Below are 24,951 nucleotides of genomic sequence, written 5' to 3'. Positions count from 1 at the left end.
GCTCACTCAGTTTTCTCTGTGTCTAGTTATATTGGGTTGGCACTCTGACAGAGAAATAAATCCCATACGAGACATTCTGTAACAGAAGGTCACAGATCTGAGAACCAGATGGAAAGGAACCGAAGGCAAAGTGACCCTAACCCAATGAATCAACAAATTAGGAGCACAGCAAAGGCAGAGCCCCAGATGGAATCCAGGGGCACAACTAACTTTTCTGAGCTCCTACTAAACACCAGGCAACAAGCCCAGTGCTGGGATACAGACACAAAAGGTTCAAGAACTAGTTCCTCATGGCAAAGGCAGACTAAGACATGCACTTCAGGAAATGCAATCATGAAGGTATAAACAAACGTCTCCAGGAGCCTGAGTAATGCCAGCTGAAGGGGGTGCCCAGGAAGACTTTGAGTAGTCTGTGAAGAAAACTGGTGGTTGGGTATTTAGGGGGAGATTCTCGGTAGGGAAGAGAGCTTGGATGAAGACGCAAAGCTTAAAAGGCAGATTAGACTGCTGGAGAATGAAGAGAAGTCCAAGTGGAAGGAGCAGTGCTTTGTGGTAGATCTGTCCACAGGCTGTGGCCTGTGGACTGAAAGAACCTGGCAGAGCAGGGTGGATGGTGATGAGGAAGTAGGCAACACGAGTCATTATGCAAAAGCTGCTGTGTGCCAGGTACTACTCTTAGTGGTTGGTTCAGATTGAATCAGACACCCCACTACCTGCCAATTCATATGTTGATGTCCCAGCCTTCAAGGTCTCAAAAATATGACCTTATTTGGAAACAGGGCTGCTGCGGATGTTATTAGTTAAAATGAGGTCATCCTGGAGTGGAGGTAGCGGGGGGCCTAATCCAACAGGGTTGGTGCCCTTACAGAAAGGGGAAATTTGTTTGTTTTTCAATTTTTAAAATCTCAATAGCTTTAGAAGTATAAGTGATTTTGGTTACAGGGATGAACTATAGAGTGGTAAAGTCTGGGACTTTAGTGCACCCATCAGCTGAATCCTGTACATTATACCCAATACGTAGTTTTTCATCCCTTACTCCCTCCCACCCTACCCTCTTCAGAATCTCGAAAATCTATTATACGATTCAATATGCCTTCTTATATCCATAGCTTAACTCCACTTATAAGTGAGAACACACAGCATTTGATTTTCCATTCCTGAGTTAACTTAGGATAATCGCCTCTAGTTCCATCTAAGTTGCTGTAAAAGACATTCTTTTTTGTGGCTGAGTAGATTTCCATGGTGTGTGTGTATGTATGCATGTATGTGTATAAATGTGAGATATATATAGTACGTGTGTGTGTGTGTGTATCACATTTTCTTTAGCCACTGGTTGATAGGCACTTAGGTTGACTGCCTATCTTTGCAATTGTGACTTGCACTGCAATAAACATACACATGCAGGTGTCTTTTTGATATAATTACCTATTTTCCTCCAAGTTGACACCAAGTAGTGACATTGCTGGATCAAATGGTAGATCTACTTTTAGTTCTTTGAGAAACCTCAATACTGTTTTCCAAAGAAGTTGTACTAATTTACATTCTCACCAGCAGTGTATAAGCATTCCCTTTTTACCACATCCACGCCAATCTATTGCTCTTTGACTTTTATATAATGGCCATCCTGGCTGGGGTAAGGTGGTATCTCACTGTGGTTTTAATTTGCATTTCAGAAAGGAAACATTTGGATAGAGGCAGACAAGCACACAGAATAAGGCTGTGAGAAGATTGGAGTTATGCCATCACAAGCCAAGGAACTGCCAGCAGGTAGGAGAGTGGTCTGGAACAGAGCCTTCCCTAGAGCCTTCAGAGGGAGTGTGGTCCGCAGATACTTAGATCAGGGACTTCCACCCTCCAGAACTGTGACAGAATAAATGTCCTTTGTTTAAGCTGCTCAATCTGTGGTACTTATTTACAGCAGCCTTGAGAAACAAATACCATGCTTCGCACATATTGATTCATTATTAACTCAAAACAGACCTACAGGGCAGGTGCTAACATTATAATAATAATATGCCTGTTTAAAAGTGATTGTTTTTCATCCCCAAGGCCCCCTTCCACCCTCTGCACAGATATCTGCGGGCTTTGACTGTGATCTGGAGCAGCCTTAGCAGCTGCTCCCTGTGAAGCTGTGTCAATAGGGGGCAGTGGAGGGAGGCTGGAAGGTGGGGATAAAGAAACCGAGGCACAGAGAGGACAGGTTCCTGGACCAGGACACATAGCTAATGAATGGGATAGCCAGGCTTTGAAACTCATGGGCTGTCTCCAGAGCCCGAGTCCTGATCCTGCTGCCTCTCATGAACCAGCCAGAGGGACAAGTAATGAAAACTTATGGTGCCCAAACATGTAGTCCTGACTGTGACCTCTGACCCCCACCCTATCCCCACACCTGCTCTGTCCCTGTGCTCTGTTCCAGCCCTGCTAGCCTTCCTGCTCTCCTTGAATCTACCCCAGGGCACTTGAACCAGCTGTTCCTTCTGCCCAGAATGCTGTTCCTTCAGGTCTGGCCTAAGGTGGCTTCTTATGCATTCTTTGGAAGGTTTGAGCAGGAGAGGGGCAGAATCTAATTTAGAATTTTACAAGAGCACTCTGAATTTGCATGCCCATGTTCCTAGCAGCACTATTCACAATTGACAAAAGGTGGAAACAACCCAAGTGTACACTGATAGATGAAAAGATGAACAAAATGTGGTCTCTATATACAATGAAATATTATTCAGACTTAGTAAGGAAGGAAATTCTGACTTATACTACAACATGGGTGAACCCCGAGGAAATGATGCTGAGTGAAACACACCAGTCACAGAAAGAAAAACACTGCAACAACCTCTCAAAAGGAAATACTCTCTCCAACTCACATCCTGAAATAGTCCTCTCTGACACTCCTCATAGGAGAACAGATGGATAAAATGTCTATGGAGTGGCATTTAACAAAATCTATCAGAACTAATATTCAAATTATTTTGAACAGTTTAGACTAATTCAGATATATTAACATACATGCACAAGCATTATATGTATAAGGATATTTATTACAGCACTATATGAAGAAGCAAAAAGATTAAACACATCCCAAATGGCCATGAGTAGGGGTTTGGATAAATTAGGTCAGCGAATCCACCACAGTGGAACACACACAACTATAACAAAAAAAAGGGGGTAGATGTGGAATAATCCTTGGCTGTAGATGTAGAATAATCTCCTGAATATACTGTTACATGAAAAAAAAAAAATCAATGCCCAAAATAGTGTGTCTAGTTTGTTAACATCTCCATAAAAGGGAATAATTAAGAGACATTTATACATATGTGCCTATATAGGCGCAGACTTTTTAAAAGGAAGTGAATGCAAGAAACTGGTAAGAATACACAGCTGGTGGGGATGTAAAATGCTTTGGAAAACAGTCTGGGCAGCTCCTCAAGTGACTAAACACAGAGTTACCTTATGACCTAGCACTTCCATTCTTGGTAGATATCTAAGAAAAATGAAAACATAATGCCACACAAAAACTATATACTGATGCTCATTGCAATGTGATTTGCAATAATCCCAAAGTGGAAACCACTCAAATGTCCGTCTACTGACGAATGGATAAATAATGTGGTTAGCCCATATGACAGTTCTGACACGTGCTACAACACGAATGAACCTGGAAAACATACCAAGTGAAAGATGCCAGACACAAAGACCACATTGGATGCCTCATTTCTATAAAATGTCTGGAATAGGCAAAATAGAATGAAAGTAGATTAATGGTTGCCTGGCAGGGGTGAAGGTGGGTTGGAGAGAAATTGGGACTGCCAACTGCCAATGGGCAAGGGGTTTCTTTTTGGAATGAAAAAAATGTTCTAAAATATGGCGGTGTTGGTTGTGTAACTCTGTAAATAAACTAAAAAGCACTGGATGTTGAGAGATTTCATTTTCCAGTTTACTAATTTTCAAACAGGTGCATTGTACCTATTTTGTTCAATTAAAAGGTTAATATTATACATTTTACGTCTTTAAAATGTTCAGGCATTTTATTTCTGGAAATCTACCCCAACAAGAAAATCCAAAAATTCAGCAAATTGCACAAAGATGTTCACTCCATCTTATTTATATGGTCAAGCCTTTGGACAACCATAACACCCATGGCACGGGATTCATTAAATAATAGCCCACTCCCATGGCTGATTATATAACTATTTTCATTAAAAGATCATGCAGAGCTTTTCCATGTAGAGTTGCTTCTGGGTTTCCAAAATTATAAATACCACTTTATCCCAAGCACATGAAAACAATACACAGGAAAAAGACAGAAGGAAATGCATCAAAATGTGGACAGCAGCTGTATCAGAGGAGTGACACTGTGAATATTTTCATGTTTGTGTGTGTGTGTGTGTGTGCACACGTGCGCGTGCTAGCAGCCTCCAAGATAGCCCCAAATGATCCCCAGCTCCTGGTATCCACAGCCTTATGTAGCCCCTTCGCTGTGCCATCCACACCAGCTCAAGAGACAGACATGTGAGCAAAGAAGCCAGCAGACTACTCTAGCCCAGCTGCCATCCAACTGCCACCACACGAGAGGTGCCAGGCAGGAACTGCCCAGCTGAGCCCATCAACCCCAAAATAGTAACAAATTGTTTTTGAGCCATTAAGTTCTGAGATGACAGCTACCCAGCAAAATATAACTGGATCAGAAATTTAACTGGTGTTTTTTTTTTCTGGGCTACCAGAAAAGTATGGTTGAATTTTTAAGCCCTAAACAGGAATTCTAGCTCGATGGCATCTAATACCTATTCTGACATACACTAAATATGTTCACTGATAGTTCCTGGAAACACAGAGAGTGATACTTCACCCATTTATGTATTCATCTGACCAATATTTATTGAGTGTCTGCTATGCACCAGGGATTGGTCATACAACTGTGAATAAGACAGACATGATATTGGCACCAGGTTTCTTCCCCACTAATTCATTAGTAAATATTGATAAAAATAACTAATGTTCATTAAGCACATACTACATGCCAGGTATTGTTCTAAGCCCATTGGACATACCATCTCACTTAATCTTTAAAAGAACCTTACTAGGTGGGCACTTTTATGAGCTCCTCTCTTTTACAAAGGGGGAGACTGAGGCACAAGAGGTCACCCAGATGGGAGTGGCAGCATTTTAAACCCAGTCAGTCCAACTCTCAGCCCCAATATTAGCTTCATTCACATATAATACTGACCAAGGTGGCGTCACAGCCAAGGAGCAGTTCTGTTTGCACCAGACCCTGAGATGGAACGTATATCCTTTGCCTGTAAACAAGACAGCTGAATAAATAGCACAGAGTGTCCCAGCTGGTGCTTCTCTTCCACATAGATCATGAATGATCCTGAAACTCCTGACAGTCAACCTTGTCCCTAGTGTGGTGAAGGCCTGCACGTCTCGCATTATTGCTGGGTGATCACATCATCCATGCACGAGTCTGCAACATGAAGATCTTGAATCATGACCACAGACTAAATTTCTGATTTGGTTATATTTTGCTGGGTAGTAGCCATCGCAGAATGTCATGGCTTAAAAACAACAATTTATTACTATTTTGGGGTTGATGGGCTCAGCTGGGCAGTTCCTACCTGGCATGTCTTGTGTGGTGGCAGTTGAATGGCAGCTAGAGTAGTCCGCTGGTTTCTTTGCTGACATGTCTGTCGCTTGAGCTGGTGTGGATGGCACAGCTGAGGCCTTGGTGGGCGTCTCTTTTTCTCCACATGGCTTTTGCTTACGGCTGGTTGGGCTTCCTCACAGCATGGCATGTGAGTAATGAGACAACTATTGTGTCCTATAAAGGGACCTGCTGTTCTGAACTGATTCAGTAGGACAACCCCCATGGCACAAGGAAAGAATGGGAGCTCTGAGTGGGTACCACATATGAGATGTTCCTGGGCCTGAAAGCCAGCTGCACACATTTCTATTTTGCCCCTATAGGGGTTTGAAAATTGCTTTTAATTGTTACTCCTAAGAAAAAAATTGTTTTTAATTGTTACTCACAGGAAAAAAATCCATAATTTACCAAGAAAATGAATTTCTAATTTCTCTTTAAACACTAGAATATCTGGTCACTTTAGACTAGAGCTGAGTGGGGCAAGAGAGCTCCCATTTGCCACAGGCCCCACCTGCCCACTTATTTATGTAAGACACTCAGAATGGTAGTGTATAGCATACAGTAGGCACTCAGGAACTTCCAGCTATTGTTACTGACACACAGAGCTCACTGGTTTTCTCCAGCATACGGAGTCTCCCCACCACCAACTGAATTCCAAGGGGAGGCCTTACCCCCACTGGCTAGTCCCTTCATGGTACCAGGGTGCCCTTCTGGGGCTTGGGCTTAGGGATAGCCTCCTCTGCCTGAGGGCTCACCTTTGATAGAAAGCAGTTGGGGTGTTGGTTCAGAGTGTGGGCTCAGGGACCACACTCTGCAACAGAATCCTGGCTCTGCCTTTCACGAGCTGTGTTTCCTTAGACAACTGTCTTTCTCTTTCTGAGCCTCATATGTGAAGCCAGCTTCCTGATAACAATGTCCCCCTCCACAGGGTCATGAGGTTAAATGTGTACAGATATGGTCCCAGCACAGTGCCTCATGTGATAGAGGAAGCTCTCAGTAAATGTTAACTCTTGCTATTATTTCATTTTGATATTTAATATCTATCTTATATACAATTACAGGTCCTTATATGATATTATTTGACTTTTGGCCTAATATATCTTTCAGCCAGCCCAGCTAATAATTCCTTCTTTTTTTTTAATTTAAACCACTTGATGGAGGTGTGACTGATATGCAAAAAGCTGTACATACTTAATAATGTACATAACTTGATGAGTTTGGGGATGCATATATACCCATGAAACCATCACCACCATCAAGGCCGTAAACTGATCCATTACCTCCAAAAGTTCCCTCTCACCTCTATATTTACTTATTTCACAAAATTGTAATTTAGCAATTCCTTCTGGAAGTCTTCCCTAAGTACACCCACCTAATTCACTCAACAAATATTCACTGAGCAGTCCCCAGGCACCAAGCCCAGGCTGGCACCAGAGTTGTGCTAAGACACAGAACACAGCCTACCAGGTCTGGGAGCCCATTGTGTTGAAACGGAATTGCTACAAAGGGCTTCTGAGTTCTCTGCACGTATGTATCCAAGGCCACTCTTTCTACTACTCCATCTTTTTCTGTTTCCCGTCTAATGACACAAACCATTTCACAGGGAAAACTCAAAAAAGCTAAAATCAGACAGGCTCAATTTTTTTTAAAAAAATCATAATGTAATTATACTAGTAGTAATTTGTCAAAAACCAAACTTAAACCCAAACTCCCAACCTTGTTGAAATAAAAACAATCAATGAATCTTTCTAAGTAACATAGGTAAAAGAACTCAAGACAAGAATCGCGGATGAGACGGAAATGAAGACATCACGGTGCAATCACATAGGAAAGCAGTCTGGGGGTTCCTTTAATAGTTAACAGAGTTAACCATATGACCCAACATTCCACTTCTAGGTGCACATCCAGGAGAACTGAGAATATGTTCAAACAAATACTTACACACGAATGTTCACAGCAGCATTATTCATAATAGCCAAAAACTGGAAACAACCCAAATGTCCATCAACTAATGAAAGGATAAATAAACTGTGGTATAACCACACAGTGGAATATTGCTCAATCAAAAAAAGGAATGAAGCCCTATATGTGGTATCACATGGATGAACCTTGTAAATATGCTGAGTGAAAGAAGCCAGTCACAAAAGACCACAAGGTGTATAATCCCATTTATTTGAAATGTCCAGAATAGTCAAATTGTAGAGACAGAAAGCTGATTACTGGCTGCCAGGGGCCACGGATTGATGGGGAAAACTGGGAATGAGTGCCAATGGGTACTCAGCTCCTTCAGCATGATGAAAATGTTCTGAAATTGACTGTGGTGATGGTTACACAACTCTATGAATGTACCCAAAATCAATGAATTACACACTTTGTGGTTACGTGATGTGTTACCTCAACAAAGGTATCAAATAAATGAAGACTGAATAAACCAAAGCTCCCAAATAAGTCAGCTGACACATTTATCTAGCAAAATAAATTACAGGTAGATGCAAACATTCAAGTGATAAATGGTAAAAAGGAAGAAAATATAGCTGCTACCTGACCTGTGGATGGAGAAGCAGCTTGAAGGTGAAGAAAGACACCCAGTGGGAGAAACCAACAGATTTGATTTTTAAAATATGAAATGCTTTTATACAGAAAAAATAAAGTAAAATAAAAAACAAAAAGCAAATCTGGGAAGAATATCTACCACAAATATTTACACATACACATTTAAAGCATTCTCAGATTCCCGTAGAGTGGTAAAGCACAAGATGTATCATTCCCCTGCCCACAGAAATGGCTAGTAAACATTTTCTAAGACTTGAACTTCACTAATGATACAAACAATGCTGTTCAGAAAGAGATCACTTGGCACCACTTGTCCCCTATCAGGCTCATGGTTTATAGCATTTGTCATTTATATCCATTTCTCATTTATTATCATGGTGCAATATTGCACCAGTCTAAATATATCCAACATGCAGATAAAAGCCTGACAACAGCCATATAAACCAGCGGAGACCCACTCAGACAGGCTGGTGGGAATACATAGCACCATAATCGATTTGGAATGTAGTATCAAAGGTCTCAAAAACACCCAACCCAATATTCCTCTTCAAGGAATCACTTCTAAAGAAATCATATGAGACACAGGGGAAGATTTATGTCCAGTGTCCCTCACAACACTGCTTATAACCAGAAAAGAATACTTGGAAACCAGTAAAGGTCCGACAACAGAGGAACTATTAAGTAAAACAGGGTATGGCCACTGAATAACACTTTTATATGGTCATTAAAATAGATGTTACAAAGGCGTTTTTAATGATGTGGAGAAATGCTCAGGATGAAATCTCTGATGAAAAAGCATTCTTTAATATTAAAATTGCTTAGCCAGACTGAAACATTCCAGAGTGATTATCTTTTGGGCTAAAGTCATGGGTGAATTTGTGGGCCTCATTCTCATAAGCTTCTGTACTTTCATCCCACATGTGCGCATTCACAAAGAGCATTTAGTGTGTTTGCCCATTTTAAAGGTCACGCATCCAGCATGGTCCTGCCCAGGTTGGCACTCAATGTCGTATGTCTAAACCACCGCTTCCTGCAGGTACCCACCTGTGTCTCCTGAGAGCCCAGAGAGCTAGTTTGCCCATTCCAAAGCTTCCTTGTCCCCCAAAACTGACCCCACAGCCAAGGTCAGCATCATCTGTAAGCACAGCCCTCCTTATCAGGGCAGACGTAGCCCCAGGAGATGGGACTGGGGACCCTCAAGATGGTTCAAGTGGCAGAGGCTCACCCAAAGGCAGGAATCCAGCCTTTGGAAAGGAGAGTGACAGGGCAACGTGACTCACCAGCACCTCATCAGTCAGCAGCTGAGCAGCCATCCCTCTACTGCCCAAGGTAAACAGGAAGACAGGCCTGGGAGAGCCAACAGGGCTGTAGGGAGAGGAGAGAGGAAGGCATGCTTAGAGACCAGGCCTGGGCTGGCCTCACAAATGCAAATGGGACAGACACACACTCACTGAGAGACAAGCAGAGACAGACAGACACTCACACACACACACACCAACAGTGAGTATTTACAGGGCTTACTGCATGAAGGGAACTTGATGAATGTATCTCACTTGATCTTGCAACCATTCTGGAAGGTAGGCACTAATTCTACCCACCCATTTCACAGATGAGGAGACTGAGATCCAAAGAGATAAACCACTTGCTCAAGATTACAAAGCTGGGACTGGAGTCAGCAGAGTACGTCTGAGTCCATCCACATGCTTAGCCAGTAGGCTATGGTGCCTCACAAATGCACTTCCATGCGCATCCTACAGATACTCCCAACACACGTACACTCATTCCCACATGCTGCTGAGGGCCACAGGACACCCTGCCCTCTCCCAGTGGCCCTGCCTGGATCCCTACTTGAGTGTGAGTGCTGGACGGAGGCCCCCTGATACTTCCCAGCACTACCTGTGACCTCTTTGGGTGCTTCCCCCAGGCTTCATGGGGTTACCATGAGGTTCAAATAGCAGATATGTGTGTAAGGAACAGGGACTCTAAGAGCCAGATTTGCCTGGAGAAATGCATCCTGGCTCAATTCTCTTCCAGCTCTCCTGACAAGCTCAGGACAAAGTCTCAAGTGACTGCTAGTGTGTCTTAACATCCCTGCAACCCCATACTCACTCCTTGAAACAAAAGAAAAGCAGGAAAATAAGATCCTGTCATTTGCAACAACATACATAAATCTGGAGGTCATTATGTTAAGTGAAATAAGCCAGGCATAGAAAGACAAACTTTGCATGTTCTTACATATTTTTGTGTTGGTAACCCCCCACATGAGCACTGAGGAAGGAGAGCTGTGCAAACCCCAGGCACAATTCGAGCCTGAAGAATATCCTCGTTTATAGTGTTATTACTCAGTTATTTCCTTTATATAATCCTTTATATATAATCTTATATTAGTTTATAGAATTAGTGCCTGAGTATAACTTACTGCTTACATCTATCTAGCTTATATAATCATACTTAGCACTTCTATCTAGCATACTTAGTTCCATATAATCTTTCTATGTAGTCATATAAATATTGTAGTCTATATAATCATATATATATTCTATATAATCATATAGGTATTGTAGTCTATATAACCATATATATATTCTATATAATCATACAGGTATTGTAGTCTATATAACCATATATATTCTATATAATCATATAGGTATTGTAGTCTATATAATCATATATATATTCTATATAATCATATAGGTATTGTAGTCTATATAACCATATATATTCTATATAATCATATAGGTACTGTAGTCTATATAATCATATATATATTCTATATAATCATATAGGTATTGTAGTCTATATAACCATATATATATTCTATATAATCATACAGGTATTGTAGTCTATATAACCATATACATATTCCGTATAATCATACAGGTATTGTAGTCTATATAATCATATATATATTCTATATAATCATATAGGTATTGTAGTCTATATAACCATATATATATTCTATATAATCATATAGGTATTGTAGTCTATATAACCATATATATATTCTATATAATCATATAGGTATTGTAGTCTATATAATCATATATATATTCCATATAATCATATAGGTACTGTAGTCTATATAATCATATATATATTCTATATAATCATATAGGTATTGTAGTCTATATAATCATATATATATTCTATATAATCATATAGGTATTGTAGTCTATATAATCATATATATATTCTATATAATCATATAGGCATTGTAGTCGGAGCTGTACCAACACATTTAGTGATGATTTATATAATCTTTCTATATAACCATATAGTAGTTTGTAGTAGGAGGAATGTCTAGAGCAGTCACAGAACAGAAGCAGTACACGGGAAAACAGCCAGACGAGGACACGAACCAAAGACCCAGGCGGTGGCGTCCCTGCCTGAAAGGGCATACGCTGTATGGCAGGCTTGGAGCAAGAACCTCTCCTCCTGAAAAAGGAGTTGTAGTACCCTGCATCCAGTTCCTGTGGAAAGTAGGCCTCAGGCCTGAGATCCCACAAATAACCGAGGGAGAAGAACCCCTCTAGTGTGACCAGGTCACAGCAGCTGTACACCCTGTTAGCGTTTTCTTGCTTCTGTGCTAGCTCAAATCATCCTCCCATAAATATCTTCGAGAAGAGCACAAGTCTGTCAGCTCCCACCGCATTGGCTTACAGTATCCTTCTATTAGAAATTCTCTGAAGTCTCCAGCCCCCAAATAAGAAGTGTTGCGCATGACACTTGTTGCACACAGCCCACCTCCTTGCCTCAGTGACCTAATGGGGGTGGACCCCTTTCCTGTACATGACCCAATGCTACTGGCAAGACACAGCCCCCTACTGCACACGGCCCACCTCTCTGCCCAGGTGACCTAATAGGGTGGCCCCCATGCTACTCAAGTGATTATGCATGCCTTATCATTAAGCCTATAGATGACCTCACTCACGATCATGCCCCCCTTCCTTGTATCCAATAAATACAGACGCTTCTGGACGTTATAGGTCTTGCCTGTCTCTGCTCATAGGTGGCATGACCCCAAGTCCAGCTGCTCTTTTCCAGTTCTTCAGTGTCCTGTCTCTTCACTTCTCGGATCCTGAACCTCAGCACAGCATAAGGGACACAGCATGACCCAGTGGGCCCCATTAGCCCTACACTTGTGTGAGCTAAAAATTCAAACATTAAATTCTTGGAGACAGAGACCAGAATGATGAAGAAACCACAGGCTGGGAAGGGTAGTGGAGGGGTAGGGGGAATGTGGGGATGACTAATAGATATTAAAAACAACACAAAGAATGAATAAGACCTAGAATTTGATAGCATAACAGGGTGACTATGATCAATAATAACTTAATGATATTTTAAAATAACTAAAAGTATAATCGGATCATTTGTAACAGAAAGGATAAATCACTGAGGTGACAGATACCCCATTTATCCTGATGTGATTATTACACATTGTATGCCTGTGTCAAAATATCTCATGTACTCCATACATATATAAACCCACTACATAACCACAAAAATTAAAAATTAAAATTTAAAAGAAAAGCAGGGTTCAGGCCCCAAACTTAGGGTGACCATAGTATCTCCTTAGAACTACCTGGCTTTATTTCCATTTTTTTAATGTTTGTTTCCCTTCATACAGCAAAACTCAGCTTCTTTTAACAGCAGTCACACAGAATGTCCTTTTTAACTAAGTTGATTTAAATTTAAAAACATTATCAGTGAGACAGTTCAAGTAAATGGCAAAGTGAAAAATAGGATCCAGGGCACAGGTTAGGACAATTCTTGGAGTCTGAGACACATTGCCTCAGTCCCGGCTTCTCCCACCATGGGGAGCTCACTACCCGTGCCACCAACACCTCTGACTGAAAATGAGTTTTTCTTCTGCTATAAACAGAAACATGCATCTATACATCTCTAACCCTTCAGGATCACCCAGAGAAACCTCAAGTCAAGTCATCTCCAACACAATATTCTTTTAGCTGGTGCACCAATTCTCAAAGTACCAGAATCACTGGGGATGTTTACTAAAATATCACTCAGAATGTATATTTCTGGGGCTCCCACCCCAGATCCTCTGAATCAAACTACCTGAATAGAGCCCCTGAATCAGTATTTCTAAACAAGTTTCCCCGGTGATTCTGACACCTCTTAAAGTGTAAGAACCACTAAGACAAAGAAGAGTCTTTCTTAGGCCACATGGCCCCAACTTCCACAAGTGAAAAGTAATTTTAATTGTAGGGGGGCATATATATATATATATAAGACCAAGTTGGCAGAAGCCTTTAGGTCAATGGTACTCAACTAGGAACAATTTTGCCCTCCTGGAGATGTCTTCAGACATCTGCCAAATTGTCATAACTTGGCAGGGGAATACTATGAGCATTTAGTGGGTGGAGACCAGGGATGTGGCTAAGCATTGTACACTGCATGGGACAGGCCCCACAACAAAGAATGATTAGGCACAAAGGTCGGTAGTGTGGAGGTTGAGAAGCCCTGTTGCGGAACAAAAGGATCACAAAGGTGTGGGCTTGGGGGTCCCACCACTTTACACCTATAAACAGGCACCACACCTGACCAACTGTAATCACTGAGTGAAAATGTCCTCTAGGTTAAAACTCTTCAAAACTGTTTGCTGGCTTTCCCCACCATTGGAAATCACCCAAAGTCTTCACTGCTGCCCACACAGCCCTTACGATGCGCCCCGATGGTCTCTCCCCTTCCATTACCCCTACTCCCCTCTCCCATGCTCCCTACTCCCCACTCCCCAGGCCCCTTGGCCTTTGCTTCTTCTGTTCCCTCTGCAGGGAATGCTCCTCCTATGACTGACCCTGTTTCACGGTCAGCTCAAATGTTACCTCCTCGGAGAAGCCCTCCACCTTCCACCACCTGAGCTCAAGCAGCAACTCTCTCCCCCTCTATTTTCTTGGAGTGTGAATCACTATTGACAGCTGTCTTTTTTAAAATAGTTATTTTCAAGTTTGTCATCCGTCTTTCGTCCATGAGAACATAAGCCCCCAGGGAGCAGGGATTATCATTTTTGGATTGTATTTCCAACATCTAGGACAATGTCTAACACACAGGAGGCTCTTAGACATCAAGCTGAATGAACAGATGAGCTAACTTCTAGTGCTGGCCAGGATTCGAAGGAACAGGCCCTCTCACACACTAGTGAGGGAATGTGAGTTGCTCAGCTTTTTTCTGGAAAGTGAACTGGCAATACACAAATGCCATAACCCAGCAACCCTGTTCCCGGGAATCTGCCCACAGCAATAAATGCTCTATTCTATGTAAAAGTTACATAGAGGGAAAAAAAGACATTTATGGCAGCATTGTTTCCAGAGGCCAAAAAAAAAACCCTGAAAACAAAATTAATAAACATTACTAAAGGAATAAATGGTAGCGTCTCCATGTATGAAATATCAGGTCACCTCTAGAAAGCAGAGTTAGTTCTGCATCTGCTGACATGTCTTCGGTTTTACTAAGTGAGAAAAGCAAGTCACACAATTTTATGCCTAACTTCAGCCCCTTTGTGAAAAACCAAACCAACACATGTGGATGTGGACACATCCGTACAGTGTTTTCCAGCCTGGGAAAGGCTGTGGAACAAGGCTGGGAGGGTGTCTGGATGGCATAGAGTGGGAATGAGAAGTGGGTAGGGGTTACTAATTCTTTTTTCTATTCCTTTGAATTGTTTCCCTGGGTACAGAAACCTCATATTGCTGTCAAAATTTCTGAAACAATTTTAGAAAACATATTCCTTGCAGATCAGTGGTCTCTGACTTTCACCTCTGTGCTGCGAGGTCAAGAACACTGGCCCATTTTGCCAGATCACAGCAGTGACCAGAGCCCACTTACCCAATAGGCACAGAGCCTGGGGCCCATGAAACCTTTAGAGGCCCATAGGAAGATCTTAATTTCTTTTAAAATCATAAGAAAAGAGGTGAATCTAATTCAGTCTATATTTGTCTACCTATTAATGAAATCACAAAATGTAATTTTTAGTGCTTTAAATAAAAATGGGGCAAGGGGCCCATGAAGACAAAGTACCCTTAAAAATCATAAAGCGGCCCTGGAAGTGACTTGCCCAAGAGCATGGCCGTGACTGCTGAACCCAGTTTGGCCTTAGATCTGGATTCTTCTTCCTCTGAGCTTTTCAGCATTTCCTTCCTTTCTCCCATTTCCATTGTTTCCAAGGGGAGATTCCCTTAGCAAAAATCCTGCAAACTTGTATCAGCTGAGCAGAAAGGGAAAAAAAAGATTCTCCCATTTGTCTGATGGCTAATTGTGGGGGCTCTGGATCCTGGACGCCTGAGTGTAGCCTTGGGTGATTCCCTTAGTCTGAGACTCAGTTTCCCCAACTGTAAGATAAGGATGATGACGGTCCCTATCTCAGAGTAACTGAGACAACTATAAATGGCCAGCACTGGCTCCATACAAATTCCCTGAACAAGTCAACCTCTCCTTGGTCAGAACAGAGTAGGGCTTAGAGACCCTTTGGGAGTCTGATCCCCCTTTAAGACCCTGTAGGAGACAGAAGAAATAGCCCTCCTTTGCCCCTCCCCCACCCCAACTTCTTCACTACAGAGCCTTCAATGGGCAGGGAGAAGCCAGGGCATTGCGAGTGGGCAGACTAGAAGTGCGGGGTGAGAAAACAGGGACTCTGCTAGGCCCCCTTATCCAGGCATACAGTCTTTGGAAGAGGCACACACAGATGCACCCACGCCTGCCGAGTCGCTCACAGACATCAAGAAACACTCAGACACAGGTGGACAGAGATAGGGAAAGATCCCGACAGGACTGGCCCCGGGAGAGACACACTCATGCCAAGAGACATGAAGGGAAAGACTAGACACCCGGAGGGCACCCTCACACAGAGACCCAGGGACAGAGATCAAGGCTGACACACCAACACCACCGAAGATACGGACACAGCCAGTCACTCAGAGACCGCCACACAAGCGTAGACAGAGACCCAGAGAGACACAGCTCCACAGGGAGACCAAACTCTGAAGAAGTGGGACGAACACACCCACGTCACCACACACGACCCACAAGGACACACACGCACACATTCACATTCATAGACGCAGCTCCACAGGGAGACCAAACTCTGAAGAAGTGGGACGAACACACCCACGTCACCACACACGACCCACAAGGACACACACGCACACATTCACATTCATAGACGCAGCTCCACAGGGAGACCAAACTCTGAAGAAGTGGGACGAACACACACACCCACGTCACCACACACGACCCACAAGGACACGCACGCACACATTCACATTCATAGACACAGCTCCACAGGGAGACCAAACTCTGAAGAAGTGGGACGAACACACACACCCACGTCACCACACACGACCCACAAGGACACACACGCACACATTCACATTCATAGACGCAGCTCCACAGGGAGACCAAACTCTGAAGAAGTGGGACGAACACACACACACACGTCACCACACACGACCCACAAGGACACACACGCACACATTCACATTCATAGACGCAGCTCCACAGGGAGACCAAACTCTGAAGAAGTGGGACGAACACACACACGTCACCACACACGACCCACAAGGACACGCACGCACACATTCACATTCATAGACGCAGCTCCACAGGGAGACCAAACTCTGAAGAAGTGGGACGAACACACACACGTCACCACACACGACCCACAAGGACACGCACGCACACATTCACATTCATAGACACAGTTCCACAGGGAGACCAAACTCTGAAGAAGTGGGACGAACACACACACGTCACCACACAGGACCCACAAGGACACACACGCACACATTCACATTCATAGACGCAGCTCCACAGGGAGACCAAACTCTGAAGAAGTGGGACGAACACACACACACGTCACCACACACGACCCACAAGGACACGCACGCACATTCACATTCATAGACGCAGCTCCACAGGGAGACCAAACTCTGAAGAAGTGGGACGAACACACACACACGTCACCACACAGGACCCACATGGACACACACGTACATTCACATTCATAGACGCAGCTCCACAGGGAGACCAAACTCTGAAGAAGTGGGACGAACACACACACACGTCACCACACACGACCCACAAGGACACGCACGCACATTCACATTCATAGACGCAGCTCCACAGGGAGACCAAACTCTGAAGAAGTGGGACGAACACACACACACGTCACCACACAGGACCCACATGGACACACACGTACATTCACATTCATAGACGCAGCTCCACAGGGAGACCAAACTCTGAAGAAGTGGGACGAACACACACACACGTCACCACACACGACCCACAAGGACACGCACGCACATTCACATTCATAGACGCAGCTCCACAGGGAGACCAAACTCTGAAGAAGTGGGACGAACACACACACACGTCACCACACAGGACCCACATGGACACACACGTACATTCACATTCATAGACGCAGCTCCACAGGGAGACCAAACTCTGAAGAAGTGGGACGAACACACACACACGTCACCACACAGGACCCACATGGACACACACGTACATTCACATTCATAGACGCAGCTCCACAGGGAGACCAAACTCTGAAGAAGTGGGACGAACACACACACCCACGTCACCACACACGACCCACAAGGACACACACGCACACATTCACATTCATAGACGCAGCTCCACAGGGAGACCAAACTCTGAAGAAGTGGGACGAACACACACACACACGTCACCACACACGACCCACAAGGACACACACGCACACATTCACATTCATAGACACAGTTCCACAGGGAGACCAAACTCTGAAGAAGTGGGACGAACACACACACGTCACCACACACGACCCACAAGGACACACACGCACATTCACATTCATAGACGCAGCTCCACAGGGAGACCAAACTCTGAAGAAGTGGGACGAACACACACACACGTCACCACACAGGACCCACATGGACACACACGTACATTCACATTCATAGACGCAGCTCCACAGGGAGACCAAACTCTGAAGAAGTGGGACGAACACACACACCCACATCACCACACACGACCCACAAGGACACGCACGCACATTCACATTCATAGCCCCAGCCTCTGGACGACACCGCAGTCTCTCCCTCTCTCTCCTCTCCTGTCTCTCACGCACACAATGTCCACACACAGCCACGCCCTCAAGACGACACTGCCTCACACACACACAGACCCACGCGGACACACACATTGACAATAACCAGAGACAGCCTCATCCTCAGGACGATACGCGCTGCGTGTCTCTCTCTCACACAGGCCGCCGCCCCCACAGCAGGGCCCTGCTGTCCAGCAACTTTCCCACCTCCAGCCGCCCACGCCTCTCCCTCCCTGGCCCCGACCTCGCCTCGGTCCCTCAGCGTCCCCGCAGCCCCTCAGCTGCTCCGCCTGCCCTCGGCCTCCCCTCAGCCTCCCCGCAGCCTCCCCTCTCCCTCTCAGCTGCTCCGCCTCCCCTCGGCCTCCCCTCTCCCTCTCAGCTGCTCCGCCTCCCCTCGGCCTCCCCGCAGCCTCCCCGCAGCCTCCCCTCGGCCTCCCCTCAGCCCCTCAGCTGCTCCGCCTCCCCTCGGCCTCCCCTCAGCCTCCCCGCAGCCTCCCCTCGGCCTCCCCTCAGCCCCTCAGCTGCTCCGCCTCCCCTCGGCCTCCCCTCAGCCTCCCCGCAGCCTCCCCTCGGCCTCCCCGCAGCCCCTCAGCTGCTCCGCCTCCCCTCGGCCTCCCCGCAGCCTCCCCTCGGCCTCCCCTCAGCCCCTCAGCTGCTCCGCCTGCCCTCGGCCTCCCCTCAGCCTCCCCTCTCCCTCTCAGCTGCTCCGCCTCCCCTCGGCCTCCCCGCAGCCTCCCCTCTCCCTCTCAGCTGCTCCGCCTCCCCTCGGCCTCCCCTCAGCCTCCCCTCTCCCTCTCAGCTGCTCCGCCTCCCCTCAGCCTCCCCGCAGCCTCCCCTCTCCCTCTCAGCTGCTCCGCCTCCCCTCGGCCTCCCCGCAGCCTCCCCTCGGCCTCCCCGCAGCCTCCCCTCGGCCTCCCCGCAGCCTCCCCGCAGCCTCCCCTCGGCCTCCCCTCTCCCTCTCAGCTGCTCCGCCTCCCCTCGGCCTCCCCGCAGCCTCCCCTCTCCCTCTCAGCTGCTCCGCCTCCCCTCGGCCTCCCCGCAGCCTCCCCGCAGCCTCCCCTCGGCCTCCCCTCTCCCTCTCAGCTGCTCCGCCTCCCCTCGGCCTCCCCGCAGCCTCCCCTCTCCCTCTCAGCTGCTCCGCCTCCCCTCGGCCTCCCCGCAGCCTCCCCTCTCCCTCTCAGCTGCTCCGCCTCCCCTCGGCCTCCCCGCAGCCTCCCCGCAGCCTCCCCTCAGCCTCCCCTCTCCCTCTCAGCTGCTCCGCCTCCCCTCGGCCTCCCCGCAGCCTCCCCTCGGCCTCCCCGCAGCCTCCCCGCAGCCTCCCCTCGGCCTCCCCGCAGCCTCCCCTCGGCCTCCCCGCAGCCTCCCCGCAGCCTCCCCTCGGCCTCCCCTCTCCCTCTCAGCTGCTCCGCCTCCCCTCGGCCTCCCCGCAGCCTCCCCGCAGCCTCCCCTCAGCCTCCCCTCTCCCTCTCAGCTGCTCCGCCTCCCCTCGGCCTCCCCGCAGCCTCCCCTCGGCCTCCCCGCAGCCTCCCCGCAGCCTCCCCTCAGCCTCCCCTCTCCCTCTCAGCTGCTCCGCCTCCCCTCGGCCTCCCCGCAGCCTCCCCGCAGCCTCCCCGCAGCCTCCCCTCAGCCTCCCCTCTCCCTCTCAGCTGCTCCGCCTCCCCTCGGCCTCCCCGCAGCCTCCCCTCGGCCTCCCCGCAGCCTCCCCGCAGCCTCCCCTCAGCCTCCCCTCTCCCTCTCAGCTGCTCCGCCTCCCCTCGGCCTCCCCGCAGCCTCCCCTCGGCCTCCCCGCAGCCTCCCCGCAGCCTCCCCTCAGCCTCCCCTCTCCCTCTCAGCTGCTCCGCCTCCCCTCGGCCTCCCCGCAGCCTCCCCGCAGCCTCCCCTCAGCCCCTCAGCTGCTCCGCCTCCCCTCGGCCTCCCCTCAGCCTCCCCTCTCCCTCTCAGCTGCTCCGCCTCCCCTCGGCCTCCCCTCTCCCTCTCAGCTGCTCCGCCTCCCCTCGGCCTCCCCGCAGCCTCCCCTCGGCCTCCCCTCGGCCTCCCCTCTCCCTCTCAGCTGCTCCGCCTCCCCTCGGCCTCCCCGCAGCCTCCCCTCTCCCTCTCAGCTGCTCCGCCTCCCCTCGGCCTCCCCTCTCCCTCTCAGCTGCTCCGCCTCCCCTCGGCCTCCCCGCAGCCTCCCCTCAGCCTCCCCTCGGCCTCCCCTCTCCCTCTCAGCTGCTCCGCCTCCCCTCGGCCTCCCCTCTCCCTCTCAGCTGCTCCGCCTCCCCTCGGCCTCCCCGCAGCCTCCCCGCAGCCTCCCCTCTCCCTCTCAGCTGCTCCGCCTCCCCTCGGCCTCCCCGCAGCCTCCCCTCTCCCTCTCAGCTGCTCCGCCTCCCCTCGGCCTCCCCTCGGCCTCCCCTCTCCCTCTCAGCTGCTCCGCCTCCCCTCGGCCTCCCCGCAGCCTCCCCTCTCCCTCTCAGCTGCTCCGCCTCCCCTCGGCCTCCCCGCAGCCTCCCCTCTCCCTCTCAGCTGCTCCGCCTCCCCTCGGCCTCCCCGCAGCCTCCCCGCAGCCTCCCCTCGGCCTCCCCGCAGCCTCCCCTCTCCCTCTCAGCTGCTCCGCCTCCCCTCGGCCTCCCCGCAGCCTCCCCTCTCCCTCTCAGCTGCTCCGCCTCCCCTCGGCCTCCCCTCGGCCTCCCCTCTCCCTCTCAGCTGCTCCGCCTCCCCTCGGCCTCCCCGCAGCCTCCCCTCTCCCTCTCAGCTGCTCCGCCTCCCCTCGGCCTCCCCTCGGCCTCCCCTCTCCCTCTCAGCTGCTCCGCCTCTCCGAGCGCACCTCGGTCCCGGCCTGTACGTCCTCCCTAGCGCCGCACGCCCTGGAGCAGCACCCAGACCTGCCCTCCGCGTGCCTGGGCCTGCACCCCTCCTCCCTCAGGCCGCGCCCTCCCCGGGACCAGGGTCCGGCCCCCGGAAAGGTAGAAGGTGGGCGGAACCCCGCAGCCCCACTCACCCGCTCGCCGCTCTGCCAGGACAATGACCGCGCCCGCTAGGTTCCCCCCGGCCCCGGCCGCTGTGCGCCTGCGCGGACTGCGCCAGACTACGCTTCCCAGAAGCCCGTGCGCGCCACCTGCCCTCGGGCCCTTTAGGCCGAGCAGAGCCGAGCTCCTTCATCTCCCAGAGGCCTCCGCGGCCAAGGAGGCGGGGGCGAGACGGAGGATTGAGGGGGAGGAGACAGGGAAAAGGGAGGTGGGACCGAGGGCGGAAGGGTGGGAAGGATGGAGGGAAAGGAGCGGCGAGGAGGAAGAAAAGATAGAGGATTGGGAGGAAGGATGGAAAGGGAGGAGGGATGGGGAGTAGCGGGGAGAAGAGATAGGAGGGGGAGGGACGTGAAAGGGAGGAGAGATGGGGAGGAGGAAAAAGAGATGAAGAAGAAGGAGGGATGGGAAGAAGGAGGAGGAGGAAGGGCTGGGGAGAGAGTGAGGGAAACCAACAGGTCAGGGAGGAGAGGAACCAACAGAAAGAAGAGGGAGCTGGGCGAGAGGAGGGAGGGGCAGGGAAGCAGGAAAGGAAGGGAATTGAGAGGCAAGGAGGAGGAAAGAAGAAACGGTGGGAAGGTGGAAAGAACTATAAGCAAGAAGAAAAGTGTGGGGAAAGGAGAAAAGAAAGAGAAGAAGTGTAGCTGGGGAGGGCAGGACAGGCGAGGAGGAACAGAGGAAAGAATGCGTAAGGAGGGGGATGAGGGAGAAGGAAGATAGAAAAGGACAAGGGATGCGTGGAAGCAGAGAATGAGGGGAATAGGAGTGTGTCAGATCTGCATCTGCTGCAGACATCCTGCAGTCCAGCCGATGGACTGGACCGAGGGACCATCCGGACTTTACACCTGATAATCATACTTACTTGTGGAACACTTCTAAAATATACCGATATTCAAGAAGAAAATGAGCATAGGTGTAGAATACAATGCATAGGAGACTGTTGGTTTGGACTGAGTTCCTGCACTAGGCCCAGCAGATCAAACCGAAATGGGGCTACTCATGCTGAAGTTCCAGGCCACCGAATCCAACTAACTCGTTACCTTATCTCCTCTCAGGAGAGAGAGAGAAATAACAGCCAAGTCCCAAACAGGCCGGTTTTAGCAGGCATGAGAAAAGAAATCCCCTTTGCTTTAACCTTGACAGGGAAAGTAACTTTGAAATGACCAGTCCATTTTTGTTCTGTTTCTGCTTTCCTCAGCCCGTTTTTGTTTATGAAGCCACATTCCTCTGCTTCATAATCACCAGAACACTTGATGTATTTTATAGAACAAGGTGTTGCTGGATTCTAGAATTGCAAATAAAAACCAACTAGGGACCAGGCAAGGTGGCTCATGCCCATAATCCCAGCACTTCAAGAGGATGAGGCAGGTGGATCATGAAGTCAAGAGATAGGGACCATCCGGACCAACATGGTGAAACCCTATCTCTACTAAAAATACAAAAATTAGTTGGGTGCGGTGGTGCCTGCTTGTAATAGCAGCTACTCAGGAGGCTGAGGCAGGAGAACCGGAGGAACCCGGGAGGGAGGTGGAGGTTGCAGTGAGCCGAGACTGCACCACTGTACTCCTCCTCAAAAAAAAAAAAAAAAAAAAAAAAAGGCAACTATATCTTTAAACTAAGTGTCAATTCCTTTTGTCTTTTGATACAAGAAAAAAGCATTAATCCTTATTGTTATGAGTTTCCTTTGGTCTGGCCTCTGGTTTACACACCTTATGATTTATAAACAATCTTAACAGCCAAGCTGCTTTCCAGATGAGTTAGCTAATACGGCAAGAGTATGTTTAGCTTTGTAAGAGATCACCGAACTGTTTTCCAAACTGCATTCCCCACAGCAAGGAACGAGAACTGCTGTCCACAACCTCGCCTCCATTCGGTACTGAAATTTCTTTTTGGATTTTAGTCACTCTAATAGGTGTGTAGTCATATCTGGTTATTGCCTGAATTTGCAATTCCCCAGTGACATATGATGATGATATGATGGCAAGCATATTTTCCTATGCTTATTTACCATCTGTACATCCTCTTTGTTGGTTTTGGTTAGATCTTTTGCCCATTTTTCAAGTGAGTTGTTTTCTTACTGTTGAGTTTTATGAGTTCTTTTTATATTTTGTATGTAAGTCCTTTAGCAGCTGTGTATTTTGAAAATATTTCCTCCAAATGGTGGTTTGTCTTTTAAGTCTAACAGTATTTTTCACAGAGCAGTTGTTTGTTTGTTTTTTGAGATAGAGTCTCTCTCTGTCGCTCAGGCATGATCTCAGCTCGCTGCAACATCTGTTTCCTGGGTTTAGGCATTCTTTTCCCTTAGCCTCTGAGTAGCTGGGACTGCAGGTGCCTGCCACAACACCCAGCTAATTTTTTGTATTTTTAGTAGAGACGGGATTTCACCATGTTGGCCAGGCTGGTCTCAAACTCCTGGCCTCAGATGATCCGCTCGCCTTGGTTTCCCAAAGTTCTGTGATTACAGTCATGAGCCACCAGGCTCGGCCCACAGAGCAGTTTTTAATTTTAATGAACAGCTTATACATTTTTTCTTTTATGGATTGTGCTTTTATTTTTTATTTTTATTATTCTGGATTGTGCTTTTTCAATCTTATATTTAAAAACTCATTGCTAAAATGAAGGTCACCTAGATTTTCTCCTGCTACTTTCTAGGAGTTTGATAATTTTACATTTTTACATTTAAGTCTATGATCCATTTTAAGTTAATTTTGTGAAAAATGTCTGTGTCTATTTTTTGCATTCGTCTATCCCATTGTTCCAGCACCGTGTTCTGAAGACTCTTCTTTCTCCATTAAGTTGCCTTTGCTTCTTTGACAAAGATCAGCTGAGTACATTCACAGAGGTCTGTTTCTGGGATCTCTGTTCTGTCCCATTGCTCCGTCTCTACTCTTCAGGCAATACTAGACTGTCTTGATTACAGTAGCTCTGTCTTGAAGTTGAGTAGCATCCGCTCTCCAACTCTGTTCTTCTTTAGTATTGTGTTCGCTATTCTGAGTATTTTTGCCTTTTCATATAAACTTTATAATCACTTTCTCAAGATCCACGAAACAACTGGCTGTGGTTTTAGTTGGGATTGGTTGAGTCTATAGATTAGGAAGAACTGACATCTGAACAATACCAAGTCATCCTACCCATGAACGTGGAATATCTCTCAATTTATTAAGCTCTTCTTTGATTTCCAAAGACTGTGGATCTGAAGTTTCTTTTGTGGGTTCAATCACCATCCTGACCTCCCCCAGTGGCTTCCAGTGGGGTTTTTCCTCTTTCTTCCCCAAAAGAGGAACTGGACAGTATGGGGGCAGGCCTGGTTCTCCAGCACAGAGATGCCACTGAGCTGCTGCTGTGGCCTCTGCTTTATGTATGTGTGAGGGTGTGGGGGGTGTGAATGATCCCAAGGGAGGCACAGGAGGGAGGGGTTATTGGGGCCCCAGTTTGTTGGCCTTTGGAACCAACCACAGCTATTCCTCCCCAGGTGTTTCTTCCAGAGTGCCTGGCTCAGGATCCACGATTCCAGCTGTGAGTGCAGGAGTTCAGTGTGCGTGCAGGGGGGGCCTGTGTGTCCTGGTGCCCTGTGCCTCTGCCCATCCCCAGAATGTCCTGTCTGATGGTTTTCCAGCTCGGGAGTACTGAGTCCATGATGACAACCATTT

At 47.7% G+C, this 24,951-nt stretch overlaps 1 protein-coding gene across 2 annotated transcripts in view; it reads right to left on the bottom strand.

Annotated features, from left to right (window-relative positions):
- The window catches only part of ZNF71 (zinc finger protein 71), a 31,336-nt gene extending 10,001 nt beyond the window's left edge, over positions 1-21,335 (bottom strand). For both annotated transcript variants that reach the window (XM_008988724.5, XM_008988729.5), the window contains exons 1-2: positions 21,277-21,335; positions 9,469-9,553 (exon numbers count right to left, since the gene is read on the bottom strand). In XM_008988724.5, the coding sequence (XP_008986972.3) occupies positions 9,469-9,501 (33 nt within the window). In that variant the 5' untranslated portion in view covers positions 9,502-9,553; positions 21,277-21,335. The remainder of the gene's footprint in view (positions 1-9,468; positions 9,554-21,276) is intronic.
- Between the last annotated feature and the right edge of the window lie 3,616 nt (positions 21,336-24,951).

Source organism: Callithrix jacchus, chromosome 22 (assembly GCF_049354715.1).
Source record: "Callithrix jacchus isolate 240 chromosome 22, calJac240_pri, whole genome shotgun sequence".
NCBI lineage: Eukaryota > Metazoa > Chordata > Mammalia > Primates > Cebidae > Callithrix > Callithrix jacchus.
Note: the sequence above shows the minus strand (reverse complement) of the source record. Positions and strands in the feature narration are given on the sequence as shown.